Source organism: Psittacula echo (assembly GCF_963264785.1).
Source record: "Psittacula echo genome assembly, chromosome: 17".
Lineage (NCBI taxonomy): Eukaryota > Metazoa > Chordata > Aves > Psittaciformes > Psittacidae > Psittacula > Psittacula echo.
The window spans coordinates 2,245,183-2,261,053 of record NC_137753.1 but is presented as its reverse complement, the minus strand read 5'-3'; the positions used below and the strand labels follow the sequence as shown (position 1 = coordinate 2,261,053).

The 15,871-nt window shown below is 48.4% G+C and overlaps 1 protein-coding gene across 2 annotated transcripts in view; it reads right to left on the bottom strand.

The window, feature by feature from the left end:
- The window catches only part of CAMTA1 (calmodulin binding transcription activator 1), a 221,624-nt gene that overhangs the window by 44,685 nt on the left and 161,068 nt on the right, over window positions 1–15,871 (bottom strand). For both annotated transcript variants that reach the window (XM_080631333.1, XM_080631332.1), the window contains exon 6: window positions 9,155–9,308. In XM_080631333.1, coding sequence (XP_080487459.1) covers window positions 9,155–9,308 — 154 coding nt within the window. The remainder of the gene's footprint in view (window positions 1–9,154; window positions 9,309–15,871) is intronic.

The following is a 15,871-nucleotide window of genomic DNA, read 5'->3' as shown; positions in this document are numbered from 1 at the left end:
TCATTCAAGTAAAACAGGACCATTCCAAGGAGCACTTTGGAATGTTTTTTGTCTAATATGAAACCAAAATGAGTTACGTTTTATAATGAAATCAGCAGCCAAAGATATGCCAGTATAACAGCAAATACAAACCTTTTGCCTTTTGTCTTCATTGTCAGATCCTGGCTGGCAGCAGGGAAGACTGACTCAGTTTTGGGGAGTCACTAGCAGACACTGTGTGAGTTCCTCCACTGACTTGGATGACAAGGGGGTAACCCTGCAGAACACACTGCAAACTGCAGGTCTCTTGGGGACCCCCTTGGCCCGTTAGCTATTTAAATAAGAATGCCAAACTGCATGCACATGTATTACTTGAATAAAGGCTCCCGCTCAGCATTTTTAGATGCAGAACTTCACACAACAATGATATTCTCAACTTGACTTACAATGGAAAAGCATTTGTAAAATGTTTTCTCCATAACAACTGACTCAAAGCATCTTTTGTCTCCTTTAACGTGTCTCTCAGCAATTTATATGTAGGTATTATTTATCCTTTGTGTGCATTAGAGCTCACTTGCAGATTTTGGGAAATGATGGTTGATGGCAGCATCATTTCCGAGCTGTCCCTGTGCCTGGCAGCTCAGGCCTGAAGAGCTGCTTTTTCCATTGTCACACTCTATCAAAGCAGGCTCCTCGCCTGTTACATTCTGAAATCCTTAACCAGGATACACAAACCAAAGCAAAGTTACAAGCCCCATAGACTTCAGCTTTCTGCGATTAACTTGCAGAAATAACAGTAAATAAGATTTACAAGTATTCCTCCTCGTATCACTATTTAAAGTGCTGCAGTTAGCTTAGTAATGAGTCCCTCTGTACTTGCTTGACAGCCACATTTATTGTTATCGTACCCAACAGATTTTGCTTTCTTGTACGTTCACAGTTTTGAGTTCTCTCCTAGCACTCAGTTCCTGTTGTTATGTCTCAGTTTAAGGTTATAGACGCTTACTGCTTCAGTACCTCCACTCACATTTGGTTTATTGTTCTAGGAGCATTATTCTGTCACGTGATATTATTCCTAGTAAGTGATGTTCAAATAGCACTGGTGAAAAAAATACACTGCCAGTGAGATTAAAATGCAGTCATGCATTTGGAATACTTTTGGCTACACTACAGGAAATTACTGGACTGCAGTTATTACTGAGAAACTTTGCATTAACTTATTTCTGGTTACTTCAGCAGTGCTTTGCTATAGGAAAGAGCTGGCACACATGCTGCTAGGTACAGAAAGGCTGATCTACAGCACTCTGACAGAGTTTGCACCCTCCTGCTGCTAAACCCTGCGATGAGCAGCATATTACAGGGGGCAAGTCTGGTACGGGAGTCATGTCTCATGGTTTGTGTATTCATGATGATGGTTTCTAAGTCGGAATCCAGCTGTGAGCTGGAAGCTAAGCAGTAACAGACAGCTTTATAGATGGATACTTAGAGTGCCTTGCCTATTATTTTCAGGTGCTTCCTGTATAACAAAGTCCCATTGTGGATCTGTTGCTGCTGAGGAAAGTCCTTTTCTAGCCTTGCTCCAGCTCATCCCAAAGGGCTCCAATTCCAGCTTCTGTCCACGTGGTGCAAGTTTTTTTAGTGCTTCTGTTCCCCTTATGTTATAAAGGTTATAAAATAAAAAGCCAGTGAAGGGTGACAGATTGCAAAAAACCAGACTGTCTGGATGCTTAATGCAAATTATCCACTATCCTGGCACATCCAACATGCACATCTTCTCCCTCCCCCTTTAAAAGAAGAACTCCTGTGAGCTGCTGAGCCGTTAGTCCTGAATACCAAATACTATCAAGATGGCTTTTAACATGTCACGCTTGGCTTCCTGACACATAATGAATCAGCAGGAAAGGAGATTTCTATAGGGAAGAAAGTGCATTATGAAAGGAAGGTTAATAAAAAGCATACGCACGTTCTTCCTGTTTCTTAGTGGTTCAAGAAGTGAAACCACTGTAGAACTATGTTTGATTAAATATAGTCATAATGCAGGAACACAAAAAAAAGGGGGGGGGGGAAAGACTGAAGCTTAACAGAAATTCTGGGAAGTATTTTAATGTGTTCCTGTTCAGACACCTCCTGCTTTTCCTTATAATTTAAATGAAAGCTGTGAACTGCTCCAACACATTCCCTTCCACTGAGACCACAAATGGGTCTAAAAGCTGCTGCATTACAGCAGCAACGCATTCCTCTTGCCATGCACCCTCTGCACAGCGGAGCTGGGGAGAATTACTGCTCTTTCACTGGGTGCTTGAAGAAGATAACTGAGGCTGGAGGAAGGTCCATGATTCACAATGCTAATGCTGCTCTGCCCTCCTTCTGTGAGCACAGGCTCACACCTTTCTTCTCTTTCTTCCCTTTTGAAGAAAAGACGATTCAAATGACCTGATGTTGGTCCCTGCTCATGACTGCTGTCAGGACTTCGACCATCAGGAGCACAGGAAGGAAAAACTGGCTGGATTATGAGCAAAAAGGCAGCTTAGAAGGCAACGGAAAGTCATACAATTGCCCAGGTTTCTTACAACACCCTGGCTATTTCTGCCTTCTGTCACTGCTGGTGGTACTTCGTCTTCCACAATTACCAGGTCTTCCAGTCTTGCAGAGATCTCCCTTCTCCCCATTACCTAAAGCCTACATTGCTCTCTCACCTTCACCCTAGACCAAACACCATCAATGGCTAAAATCCTGACCACTTCCCTCTTTGTGGTTTCTTCCACCGAAAGCAAAACTTGCCCCTAAAATACCTCCTCACGTTTAAATCTGATCGCTCCACCCTTTCTGAATGCTCTCAGACATCCCTCTTTGCAACTTCATCCATTTTTAGGCTTCCTGTTTCTATTCCAAAGCTCTTAACACATATATGTACACTACAGAATGAAGCCATTCCCTATGCCCTGTGTGCTGCTCCTCTGCCCTGTTTTGACAGGTAAGGACCTGTCTTTTGAATAACAACGATGCCATCTCCCACATTAACCAGAGAGCTTGCCTAGACCGACAAAGCTGGGATATTTGGAATAATCAAGGCCAGGTTCCTGTTTGCCTCCCCCTCTTGCTGCATTTCAGACTGCCCCATGCAAACCCTTGCATCAGCCCTGCCCTTGGCTGTTTTACAAACCTACAAGCACTGACTGGTCCTTTGTCCTACTGCCCTGCTATGGACAGCCGCCTCGCTTCCTACATCCCACTCCACCAACTGTTGACACCAGGAGGCTGTTTCCATGGCAATGGTCAATTGGAAATGGCAGCCTTGTCCCTTCAGTTTTCACTGTGTTGGTGTTGACAGAAGTAAAGGCCTTGTTCTGATTTCGCAGCTTGGCTGGAGGAGATTTCCATTGGATTTATCCTTTTGCATCCACACGCAATTCAGCTTTGATTTTTCCAGCCCTCCACCTCCACTCATTATTGGTTACGAAGGACAGATTTCCTTAGCCCCACTGCCAGGGATGAGGGTAGGAAGATCACCCTGCACATTCACCACTGCTGCATCACACTGCCTGAATTCTAATGTCTTCGTAAGGACTCACACAGACACTTCACTCTTAACTATTCTTTCCAGACAAGTCTTTCTTCCCAAATAAGGCCCTTCCTTAAAGGTTTGCTCAGATGCCATGGGATGCACAGGCAGGAAGTACATAGGGTTCAGTTACCTGGAGAGGACCAGAGGGACACAACTCTTCTGAAGTGCCCTGGAGTGAGACTTCTGCAGCTCTTACTTACAGCTAATGCAATCTGTACTTACAGCCACCTGAAGTTCAACGCTGCTCACACATGAAAGACCAGAGCTGGAGCTAACTCTGGCAAACAGTTCTAAGCCACTGATGTGGTAACCTATAATGAAAAGCAAATTGCACTGGGGGGGTTCTTGCCTTTGACAACATTAATCAGGACAAAGCTGCCATCGCCGGCTGGGCCATTCCCATCCACAGGACTCCAAATATCTGACCTGATTTGCTAAGAAGCCCAGCTGTTGAGTTCTGGAATTGTGGGTGGTGGTGCGAAGGTGCTTGGCCCCAGCCGCACTCCAGTGTCGCTGGTGCTGGAAGCTGAACAGGGGGAACGGTCCCACACTGGGCAGCCCACAGGGAACAACCACGGTACTAACGGCTCCTCCAGCATCAGCTGCACTTCACCGGTGGGAGCTCCCTTCTCCATCTGCAGCTCACAGGCACTGACACCCTGCCGGGATCAGACCCTGGCCATCATCATCCCATCGGGATCGACACCCAGACACCACCACCCTGCCACAATCGGCACGCAGCCATTGTCACCCCATTGGGACCGGCTCCCACCCACTGTCATCCCGCCGGGACCGACACCAGGCACCGTCACCCTGCCAGGACTGGTACCCTGCCACCGCCATCCCGCCGGGACCGGCACCCGCCCGGCCGCCGCCAGGTGGCGCCATGGGATAAGGAACGCGCGCAGGTCCCGCCGCCCGCCGGCTCCGCGGCCGCGCAGGAACATCCCATATTTGAGGGATTTTTCCCCCATTTTTTCCGGCAAAAGCCTCGCTTTGGGCGATTTTGGTAAAAAAGACAAATCTTTATTAGCACAGGGAAAGCCCAGCATTCCCGGTCCCCCCACCGGCCTTCCAGCCCCTCCCGGGCTCAGGGCTGCACCACAGGGTCTCTGGTTATAACCTTACAGCATCCCAGTGGGATGCCAGGAAGAGGCCACAGCCTCAGTAGAGTCTGACCGTTAGCACAGCTGAATGCTAAGAGGGGAGGCAGAACACTAAGGAAGCACAGAAAACAAGGGCTGGTGTGCCTGTAGCATCCTCAGAGAGGTCCTGCCATTGCTGCACCTGGTTCAATACCCAACTTCCAAGGGGAATTGGTTTCACTCTCCTCAAGTTAATTCCCATCACTGCCAACAGTCCGGCTCATACTGGATTGCTGTCAACACTCGGATTCAGCTGCTGGGATTATCTCACTGTGGTATCTCCAGTTGCAGTTGAAAGACTGCACCGTGGTGAGAGGATGGGAATGGAGCAGGTGGCTGATCCTGGCTCTGCAGTGGATGCGAATGGGAGGTACTCAAAGTCCAAGTGGCCACTGGGGTATCAGAACCTGTCCAAAACTGGACACCTGCATTTCTAAACCCAAACTCTTTTACAGACTCTGAGTTACTTTTTGCCTGGCCCTCAGTTGGTGCTGAGCTGGCAAACTTTAGTTCCACTTTATAGCTCTGACAAACAGGTTGGGGAACAGTAAAAATCATCCCATGTGGCAGTTTTGTGCAACTGATCTTTAAGTTTATAAACCCCAAACCTCAACCACAATCACTGAAACTGAATGTAAATTCAAGCCAAGATAAAAGTACCCAACAATGGATTCTTCAATTAAAGCAGATCTCTGCTATTCAAATTTGTTCTGGGTTACAAGGATTTAAAGCCCTCTCCAGCTGCGACAGCAGGGATGCAGTTTCAAGTGAGCTCCAAGACCCTGATGGTTTCATCACAGACTGAACTGGTGACTCCAGGGGGAGACAGGACCACCGCCTATGCCCAAAGGTATTCAGTGGGCTGGGTGCCATGTGAAGCTCCAGCATCCCCAGCTGTGGTGGGAGCACTCAGCTTCCAAGCAGCAGAGGAATGAAGAAAAGCTTCTTTTTCCCCCCAAAGACAGTGCTTAATTATAGTGGACCTGAAACAAGGCTTGCAGCGTAGCACCAGCTGTGAGCCTGTAACTCAGACTTTGTCAGCTGAGGGATGAGAAAGCCAAAAGGGGATGATTTGGAGAGACCCCCAACATGAGCTGGCCGCAATTTGCTGATCAGATGGAGTTCATATACAGAATTCTGCTGTGCTGGATTCTGCCACTGCGGTTTGATTTTACCACCAGATGCCTCTAAGGACATCTGCAAATTTGTTCAGAGACATCTCAAAGCAAGACTGTAACAGGGCACAAAAGGGGGGAAAACCGGAAAGCAACGCCAAATTGAGACCCATTTTTCATAGCAGGCATCCTGAAATGATTCACAGGTGTCTCGGACAACGTTCCCGTACAATTTCCATGTATTATCACTGTTCACTTTGCACAAATGTCCTGAAAAGCTGCACACAGACAGGAGCAAGGCACACGATGACCCGCTTGATTCAAACAACTAACTAGTTAGGATGCTGCCGACACTCAGGTCATCACAGGTCTGCCCGCAGAAGCAGCACGTTTCAGTGGAGGCTTTACAGCCCTCCATGTGCTCCCTAACCGTGCTTATGACTCTAACACATGGTGCCCCATCTCCTAGCCTGGAAGGGGAGGGGACTCATCCTGCTGGAGGTCATGAATCCAGAGCTCTTCCAGGCTCATCTGCTTCAGTCTCAAGGACTGTGGAACTGAGGCCTGAGAAGCCACCAGTGATAGTCCTGAAAGGATAATCAGGAGGTCATGGATGTCCCAGCATGAATGCAGGTAACAAATGCATCAGAACTAAACCAGAAACCCAAGGCCATGAAAACTGAAGTCAGGCTGATCAGTTCATTATGTACAGGCTCAGCTGGAGAAGCTGATGAAACCCCAAACCCTCGGAGCATCTGCATCAACTATTTACCTTCCATGGATGTTCAAATGGGTTAATTTCAGTCTCTTAATTAGCTCACAGAGCAGCTCTGTTAGGCCAAGTTAATGGTGTTTCCACGAAGCTCTCAGAGCTCTATGGCCACCCTGAAAAGGTATCTTCTCATCCATAACCATCAGCACAAGCACAGTCACAGGATTAGGAAAAACCACCTCTGCAGAGGTCTCCTTCACACCAGGACAGGAGGAGCCACCTCTCAGCATCCCAGACCTCAGCACGCTGCTCTGCTCGTGAAGGTGACACAGTCTGGTACCCGGGTCCTGTGCCTGTCCCAGATGCCTTCTGAGGCCTGGACTGACTTTGGGATGATGCAGCAGGGAAGGAAGAAGGAGCAGAGTGAGTTACAGATGCGGGCAATGTGAGCAAACTCCTGCTCATCCCAGGCAGGGTCTCTCTGCATTTCAGGAAACACAGTTTGATGTATCTGTCTGGCTCGGGCTCTCAGACCGATGCCTCTCTCTCTGCCAGCCATCTGCCACATCACTTTCAGTTCTCCAGGCACACACGGCCAAGAGAACATGCTCCCAGCCTTTGGCTGCCGCACCACAGACGCTCCGTTAGCCCAGATTCTGATACAAAAGCTTTATTACCTGACAGAGGTCAAAAGCTTTAATATCTGACTCTGGTCCAGGCTGAGGAGGACTTGAACAAACAGCACTCGTACTCAGCCAGTTGAGACCTGGATGATGGCCTCTGCACTGTCCTCAAAGGTAGAATGGGAATTGGCTTCTCCCAGTTCGGAATGAAACAGGATGCTCAACCCCCCCTGCAGGTACAGCATTTAAACACACACAGCCCGGCTGTATCAGCAGTAACTTGTCTGAAACACGAAATCCTCATTAAAAACGGCAACCAAGAAAACCACAGAAGCACCAAAAAACCCTCTCACAGCTTCCAAGCCCAGAGGAATCACACGTAGGTGAACCCCAACACAGAACAGGCAAAAGGGTGAGACTGTCGCTTCCCAGTGACACCATGCCCAACGCTCTGATTAAGTCACTGACAAATCTGCTTTAGGGCAGAGAAATTTGGAAACATCAGGCAATCAAACTGTGAAGTCTGTGAAAGAATGTGATTAATGCCAAAATGTGATGAAACTAATGTGCTTGGCTACAGGATTTAATGGCACACGCAATACTGGAACCAAATCTGATGGCTTCTTGGCGAGCAGTGCCCCTCTGTGCTCCCCAAACACGGTTATCCATGTCCTCTTTGTTTCCGAGGTCTGAGCAGCATCCAAAGCTTTTATTTGAGCTCCATTTCTAAGGATGCGTTTCCCAGGATATGTACTCATAAACAGAGACGTGTACATGCATATATACTCTGAATAATTGCGCAGAGTTTCACTCTTCCCTCCTGAGACATAAAAGAGCCAAGTGTTATTAAATTTATGGGGAGTTCGTTGCAGTTTTCACATCATTTTCTTGATGCACTGCAGATTTTTTAACAGGCTGCCACTTCCCCTCCTGTTTAATGGTAAGGTACTTGTCCAGTCTCAGCTACACCTTCAGCATCCTGGATCTCTGTCTAAGGTTATTGGTCCCGGGGGCAATATTCTGTTTAGCAAATGTGTCATGTTCTCTCTTCTCTTCTGCTTGTCTTCTGCCCCTCTCCACCCCCAGCTTTATGTGGAAAAGGACTACATGGGGCTGCAGAGCTCAGGACGCAACAAAGGAGTGGTGCAAACCTGGACCACTAATGCTGTGCTCAGCACAACGTGACACTGATCCCCCTCTGATGGTTGAGACACATCAGAATGTACTTCACGGCTCTGACCTCTCATTACAGAGAGCTGGGCATGACACCAGTGTCTGGCTGGGGCAGGGGTGAGGGTGGAAAGCAGACCTGGGGCTTGCTGACTCAGATGCAAGCACCTAGATCGGGTATTGTGGCTCTTGTGGTTAATTTTCTCCTCCTTACAGACCCACATTGCACCAAACCTTCCTTTCATTGCAAAAAGACGTTTGCATGCACACTGGGACCTGTTCTTCAGGGGAAGACACACAATGCAGCTGTGATGTGAAGGAAAACACAGTCCAAGGCAGACGCACAGAGGTCTGTTTGCAGAGCAAACCTCCTCATCACTGCACGCACCTAAGGGGCCTTCTCACTACACTGCAAAGAACAGTGGTAAAGGACACCCAGCCTGAATCACCCAGCTCCACAGAGTCCATCTGAGCAACAGCAACTCCCTTCCATCTGACACAAACATGGAGCGCCCTTGGGGGAAACCTACCTAAGAATGCAGGGGCTCCTTGCAGATGAGTGTGTGCTTACAAAAGGCACTGGAAGCACAAGACCATAGGCACAGTTTTTATACGGTATGTGGAAGGGACCTTTTCTGGGCCACGACCTGTTTTGGGCCAGCCTGGGCAGCCCTCAGACCATGCAGCCCAGAAGTGTTGAATACTGGGAAGAAAGACAGTGCACGCAGATGCAAGGTGAGTTTGACAAATGACTCCTTCACAGGGGCAGCTGGTGGCAGTCAGAGACATCGTTCGCTAACCCTTCATAAAGCCAAAGAGCAAAAAAGCCTCCAGCAGATACTCACACATCGGCTTGAGCTGCCCGATGAGCTCCTCTTTTGTCCACTTTGCCCATTCCTTCTTGTCTGTGTTTATCGAGCACAAGATGGGGCCGCATGGCTTCCCGCAGTCCTCGATGGCAGGGACGTTCAGGTAGTGCACCAACACGATGTCTGGGTTCTGCAGAGAGAGCACAGCAGAAGTTACACCATTGGGCCCCTCTCTGCATTCATCTTCCTAATTAGAACTAGGAAAGCCTCATAATGCTCTCCTAAACCTGACATAAAGCACCATAATTAGATCCCAGTCTGGACCAGATCTTCCCAAGATCAGCGCTGTTCTTTAAGAGGAGGCACAACAGTTTGCACACAGCTTCCTCCCATCCTAAGTGCCCTTTGCTTGCAAATCCCTTGCTCCCCTTGTGTGCTCAGGGTGAACCTTTCCTCCAGCCCATAAAACACTGAAGATCTGCAGGAGCCCTTCAATCAGCAGTTGCAACAAGCACCAGGTAATTTGCTTTGGTTTAAGGGACTTGCAGTCTGTTTGAGCCAATGCTTTCATCAGCTCTTGTCCACATAAAGCTACTTTGAATAAGTGGGAATTCACCCTGGAACATCACCAACAGCCACGCTTTCCCTATAGTGGCAGAAAGAGGGAGGGAAGAGCCAAGGAGGCTCAGAGTGCCCCAAGGATGGGCTCTTCCCATACGAGCCCAACATTCCTTGTCTTGTGAAGATCGTGCAGCTCTGCAAGGAAAGCAGCAAGCTGCAGAAGGTCAGGGCTGGAAGAGACCGTGTCCTTTGCAGAGGTGCTGCAGAACGACTGCAAGGCTCCTGCAGGGCTGTGTAATTCTCCCCTCTCCCCCCATGCACCGCTGTCCGGGGCCAGAGACAGGGCTGGAGATGGCTTTGACGCACTGCGGCGCCGTCCCACTGACACAGCCGCTTCAAGTCGGGAGCTGAGCAGTGTGCTACCACCCTGTGAGTAAATGAATCATCTTAACAACAGCAACAGAAACAACTCGGCTACTTTCCCCAACAGCATCCCAGCGAGATTGTACAATAGATAATAACGAGATGGAGGAGCTGATTTCTCTCCCTTAAGTCATTTACTCCGAAGTTCACAAACTTAATGACTGCTTTGGAATTATTTATAAAAATAAATAGGATAATGGTGTAATTAAAACTCTAATGTTTCATTAATGCTGCTGGAGCCCTGCTCTGAGTGGGAGAGGGAAGGCAAGCCATCACTCATTTGCAAAGGCTGTGCTAATGGGAGTCCTTGCTTATGAAACCTGCAGAGGGCTGGAGCAGCCCATGGACACTTGCCCTAAAGGAAGACCAGTGGAAGGTAACTTCCCACAGGTAAAACACACAGCTCTGAGAGTGCCCTCCCGCATTCTGCATCCCCTCTGCTGCACCCGGATGTGTCGCTTTATCTGGAGAAGTTGTCTTTTAAATGAGGAAGATATGCAAGCAGAAACTTGCATTTTCCCCGCTTTACTGATGCAAACTGCAAGTGGGCGATCGTCAGTGCAGATTCGGAGACTGCAGTATCTCACAGAAGATAAAAGTTGCATTGCACAAGGAAGAGGCAAGGAAACCTAGTAAGGAACTGCGAATAAGCTATTCTGGAGTAGTTTTGGAAAGTGCTAAAGCAAAGCAAACCATCAGATCTGTTCTCTAGATTCCCCTTTTATTTTCCATTTGTATGTGTTCAAAACCTTCCGTTTCACAGGGCACACATGCCCCAGATGAGAGACAACTTGAGAAGGACACAGTAAAACACCGCATCCTCCCTTTGCACCCCAAACCCTCTGGTCACCACACACATGGTGCCACGTTTTCCTTCTGCTGATCTGCAGATGCTGCTTCCTTCGGTTCAGATTATCTGTGCTTTTCACAGCCTGACAGTGCCTGACTGTCACCAGGCAAGTGAGAGCAATGGGGCTTCCTGGCTTCCTGGCAGCAGCAGCACATGGACCTCAGCAGCAGACTGGCACTGGAGTTTATACTTCTTATAAATAAAAGCATATAAAATAAACACAAAACCAAGAGGTTTGCTCCTTATGTCTACATGCAGAAGCTGACCTCAGAGTGGCAAGTCTCAGGAATGCCCATCTACCTGGAGAACTTAAATGTTTTGACACAACTGAAGAGAATACACGTTTTGGACAACTCCACATCAGCAGAGAATCACTATTTCCTTTTGGAGACCTACCAGCAGAACAAGAGAAACATGAAAGACTGAAACAAAACATTACAAATGCAACTTCCATGTGGGAAATGAGCCAGGACAGTGGAGGAAGTCCTACAGGGAGCCCTGGACTGGGCTGCAGACGGCTCTGGAACTGTGCCCATTGGAAAGCCACCCATCACTTCAGTGCCCAGAGCATCTGCAGAGCTGGAGATGCTGCCGCCTATCCCTGACCTGGTCCAGGCTCCTGGGCACGCTGCACCCCAGAGGTCTCCTTAGGGTGGTGGAGGGATTTGTTCCACTGTCCCCAGTGCTGTAGGATAAGCAGGAGATGGTGCGACAAGTGGTTAAAAGACACACAAAGCTGTTAGCTTTGATAAAGAAAAATGCAGCTGCAACATCTGCCTGACTCTTGTTTGCAGCTTCATCAGCACTAAGTGGTCAATAAATCAGCCTGGCACAGTGTTACGTTTCTTCCATGGCTTAACCATTAATCTAATGCCAGTTCTCATGAAAAATGAAGGAGAAAAACTATGTGATAGTGAAAGAAAATGTATACATTACCCTGAAAGCAATAATAGCACGTAATGGGGCTGCAGACCTGCCTCCCAGCATGACTGCTGGAGCAGCGGTGCAGCCTCCCAGTGCTACCCACTAGACACTGTTTAAATTAACCAAGTAAATCAGGTATCGTTTGTTCCACCAGCCCACCCTGTGCTTCTGGCTTTCACATTAGCAGAAACACAAAGCTGAAAACAGCCAGGCTGGCAGGTGGGGAGGGCAGGATGCAAAGCAAAGCACGGCCTGATGAGTGATGGAATGCAGGAACGGCAGGTACCACCAGCGCTGGGATGCAGGAATGGCAGGTACCACCAGCGCTGGGATGCAGGGATGGCAGGTACCACCAGCGCTGGGATGCAGGAATGGCAGGTACCACCAGCGCTGGGATGCAGGAATGGCAGGTACCACCAGCGCTGGGATGCAGGAATGGCAGGTACCACCAGCGCTGGGATGCAGGGATGGCAGGTACCACCAGCGCTGGGATGCAGGGATGGCAGGTACCACCAGCGCTGGGATGCAGGGATGGCAGGTACCACCAGCGCTGGGATGCAGAGATGGCAGGTACCACCAGCACTGGGATGCAGGGATGGCAGGTACCACCAGCACTGGGATGCAGGGATGGCAGGTACCATCAAGCCACAGGGAAACCTTCCTCTCATTTCAGCAACTGCCTTCTGCTTGCTTGTTACTACCCAAAGCAAGTCCCCTACGTGAGGGAAATCTCCCTTCTCAGGCAGGGCGGAATTATCACAAACCCTCTCTCTTCTTGCTGTCCCCACCCCAAAGCATGGTTTTTAGTTTCTAAAGGCAAAACTCAAACGCCATTCCTGGCCAGCGCTCAGCTGCTCACCAATGCCAATCAGCTCAAGGCTAGAGCTCACTGGCAGGGGCTTCCAAATCACCGATAACCACAGCTCAAGACATTTTACTTGGATAAAAATACCTCTGAACTGAAAGTTTTGCATTCGTGCTCCCTGATGGAAGAATGAATAGAAATAAATCATCCCCAGGGACCATGAGCATCCATGAATCTAATCCCAGCAACCCAGCAAGGAAATTACCCCCAAATACAGCCCTGGGAGCCACTGTGCTGTGCATCCAGTCGCCCTGGCCCTCACTGGAAACCCATCTTATTTCTGTTGTGTGCAAAGTACCACACATCATCAAAACACGGTGAAATCAGCCTTTTCTGGTCCTAATGGCTAAACCACCAAGGAAAAGGGCAGAAGGAGCAGAGGCAGCTCCTGTGCCCCCATCCCTTTCCTTTCACCCTAATATTATAAAAGCAATCTTTCTTTCCTGTTCATTCACGAGGTTTACTTTGTATTCCTCAAACCATCCAAAAAGGTTGAAAAGGAATCTCAGCTTCCTGGGGATGTAATTCACATCCATCACTGTGGGGTGACTGGATTAATATCCAACAGATTATCACCCACAAGAAGATAATACAAAAAGGTTGCCGCAGCTTTGAGAGGCTGCAATGATGCTTCAGTACCCACAGGTAATGCAGAGACAGGTACTGACAGTGCCTGTGTATCATCTATATATTATTTAAGAACAAACCAAGGAATGAAACCATGCCCAGACACACGGAGGATGAGAGAATTTCCTGCTATTTATAGCAGTGTCTCTCTGGAGGGTTTCCTCTGGATTGTTAATGGGTTGAGAGCGGAGCCTGGCATAGCTAAAGTACAAAGCACAAATACACAACCCAGACATGCAAGTAATGGGATTGTTTTCTTTTCCAGAGACTAAATGCTAGCTTTGGGCAAGATTTAACCTGGTTAAAGCAGCACCCGGATATACACCACCAGTTACCAGATGTCATCCTCCTTGTCTGGATACAAGAACATCAGGTCCCCTCCGGGGCTGTGGGTGTCCCCTCCATCTTCACTGTCACTGCATCCCGGCCATGTCTGGAGGCACAGGATGGGCACCTCGTGTGTCTCCAAACTCCATGCTCACAACTCCAAAAGAACTAAATTTCCCAGTTTTTCAACCCAAACCTTTCTGAGGGTTTTTGTTTAAATTCACTATTTTTGAGAGAAGACACTGGGACAGGCCCACAGAGCTCCACATACCCCCAACAAGGGAATGACGGATGGTGAAGGGCTTGGCAAGCTGTAAACTTATTCTGACCCTCATGGAACAACAAGATTGAGATTCCCTGCAATTGTTTTAAAGGGAATCCAGACTTCACAGGGCTCCTTCACAATGTGCTCCCCAGTTCCTCTTCAATAAGTTGGTAAGGGAAGACAAGAGTGTCATCAGGAAAGTAACTGCACTCTGTTCTACATTTTACATCTCCAAAGGATGACGAGGGGGTAGAGAGCCACTGCAGGGCTTGGACTGGGAAAATACAGGTTTTCCTTTTGTTATTTGGGTTTTTAATCCTTATCTTTCTTCTCCCCCCGTTTTCCTGCCCTCTCTTGATAATCCATGCGCTTCTCCCAATAACAGACAGTGCTTGTCCCATCCCTATGGCACCACTGACACTGTCAGACCCCCACTACTCCTCAGGAGCATTGCTCTCAGGTCCCTAAGAGCCAGCCTGCAAAAAGCATCCTTGGCTGAGATGCTGATTCGTCCTCCACGCGCTGGCAGCAACACCTGAATACAAAGAGGACCAAGATCCCCTTCCTGAGCACCTTGAGGCCTGCAGAAGCATTGCCACTGGCAGACCTCCAGCACAGCCAAAGGCAGAGGATGCTGCTCTGGACAATCTCAGAAGGCAGCGGGGGAGCAAAAACTGGCCTGAAGTCTTTTGCTCTTGCTTAAAAGAAAGGTCTAGGGTGATGCTCAGGGTTTAGCAATACAGGAGGCTTGATTTGAATTGCCCCAGGCCACCCCCAGAAACAAGCAGAGTCCAGAGAAAAGTAATGAGGTCTCTGAATAAGCTTTTCTCTGTAGGTGAGCCTGGCAGCAGTCCCATGGGGTTACAAACAGCACATGGATCAGCCCAGTCAGCATCAGGCAGCAGTTAAACAGTGCGAGCAGCAAAGTAAGAGAGTCTTAATATAGAACAAACACCAAACGCTTACTAATACATCACCAAACGTGATATATTTGAAGACATTTTATACACAAAGAGCTGTCTCTGAATACTCCTGAGGATCATGTTTATTTAACGTGCACTTTGAAAGATACCCAAAAATACAGCGCCGTAATTCCTGGCCTCCAAAGTTCCAAGGAGGAATTTATGTCCGAGTTGCTTATTATCTTCCATAGCAATACCTCTTGTGCTAATAAAAGGTGTAACAGAAGGACAACAGTGCATAACTAGAATGTGCAGCAAATAAAACATAAGGCACTTCTCTCTCCCATGCAGGTATTATTCCTTTGGACAATGGAGATTTCTTCTCATCTGTGTCGCAGATGGAAGCTTTAACTCACAGAGGCAGCTGACAGGGACAAGGTAATTCTGGCATGAGCTGGAACTGCTTGTGCTTATCTAGAAACACACAGCGGAGCCAGTGGTGCTGATGCACAAATCCCATGTCCTGGTGCCTGGGAACAGAAATGCAGCAGGGAAGTCTCTTGCCCTGCTCATTGCTCTGGAGCATCGAACCCACTGCAGAGCACAACAGCATTTGGCTGAGAAGGGCTGGGGAGACCCAAGTCCTGGACACCCAGCGCTGGTAACACCCTGCACAGGGGGCACTGACCAGCTCAGCTCCAGGCTACAAAACACAGAGCAAAGCTGACGGATCAATCATGGTTTTTGACTGCTCGCTCAATCCTTTACGGTTGCACATCTATACCCTTGAAAGACCAGCCTGAGACTCCAGTAGCTGTTGAACAGTCACAGAAGGTGCCTGGGCAGCTGTTTGAGTCAGTTTAATAACTAAAGCTATGCCATTGCTCATGCATAAAAGCATAACCATGATAAAAGCATGCAGAGAAGACTTAAAGACAGCAACTTGCCCTCCTTCACCCTGCTTAGATACATCCCTTTGTAACACACCGCGCTCAAGAAAGCCACATAA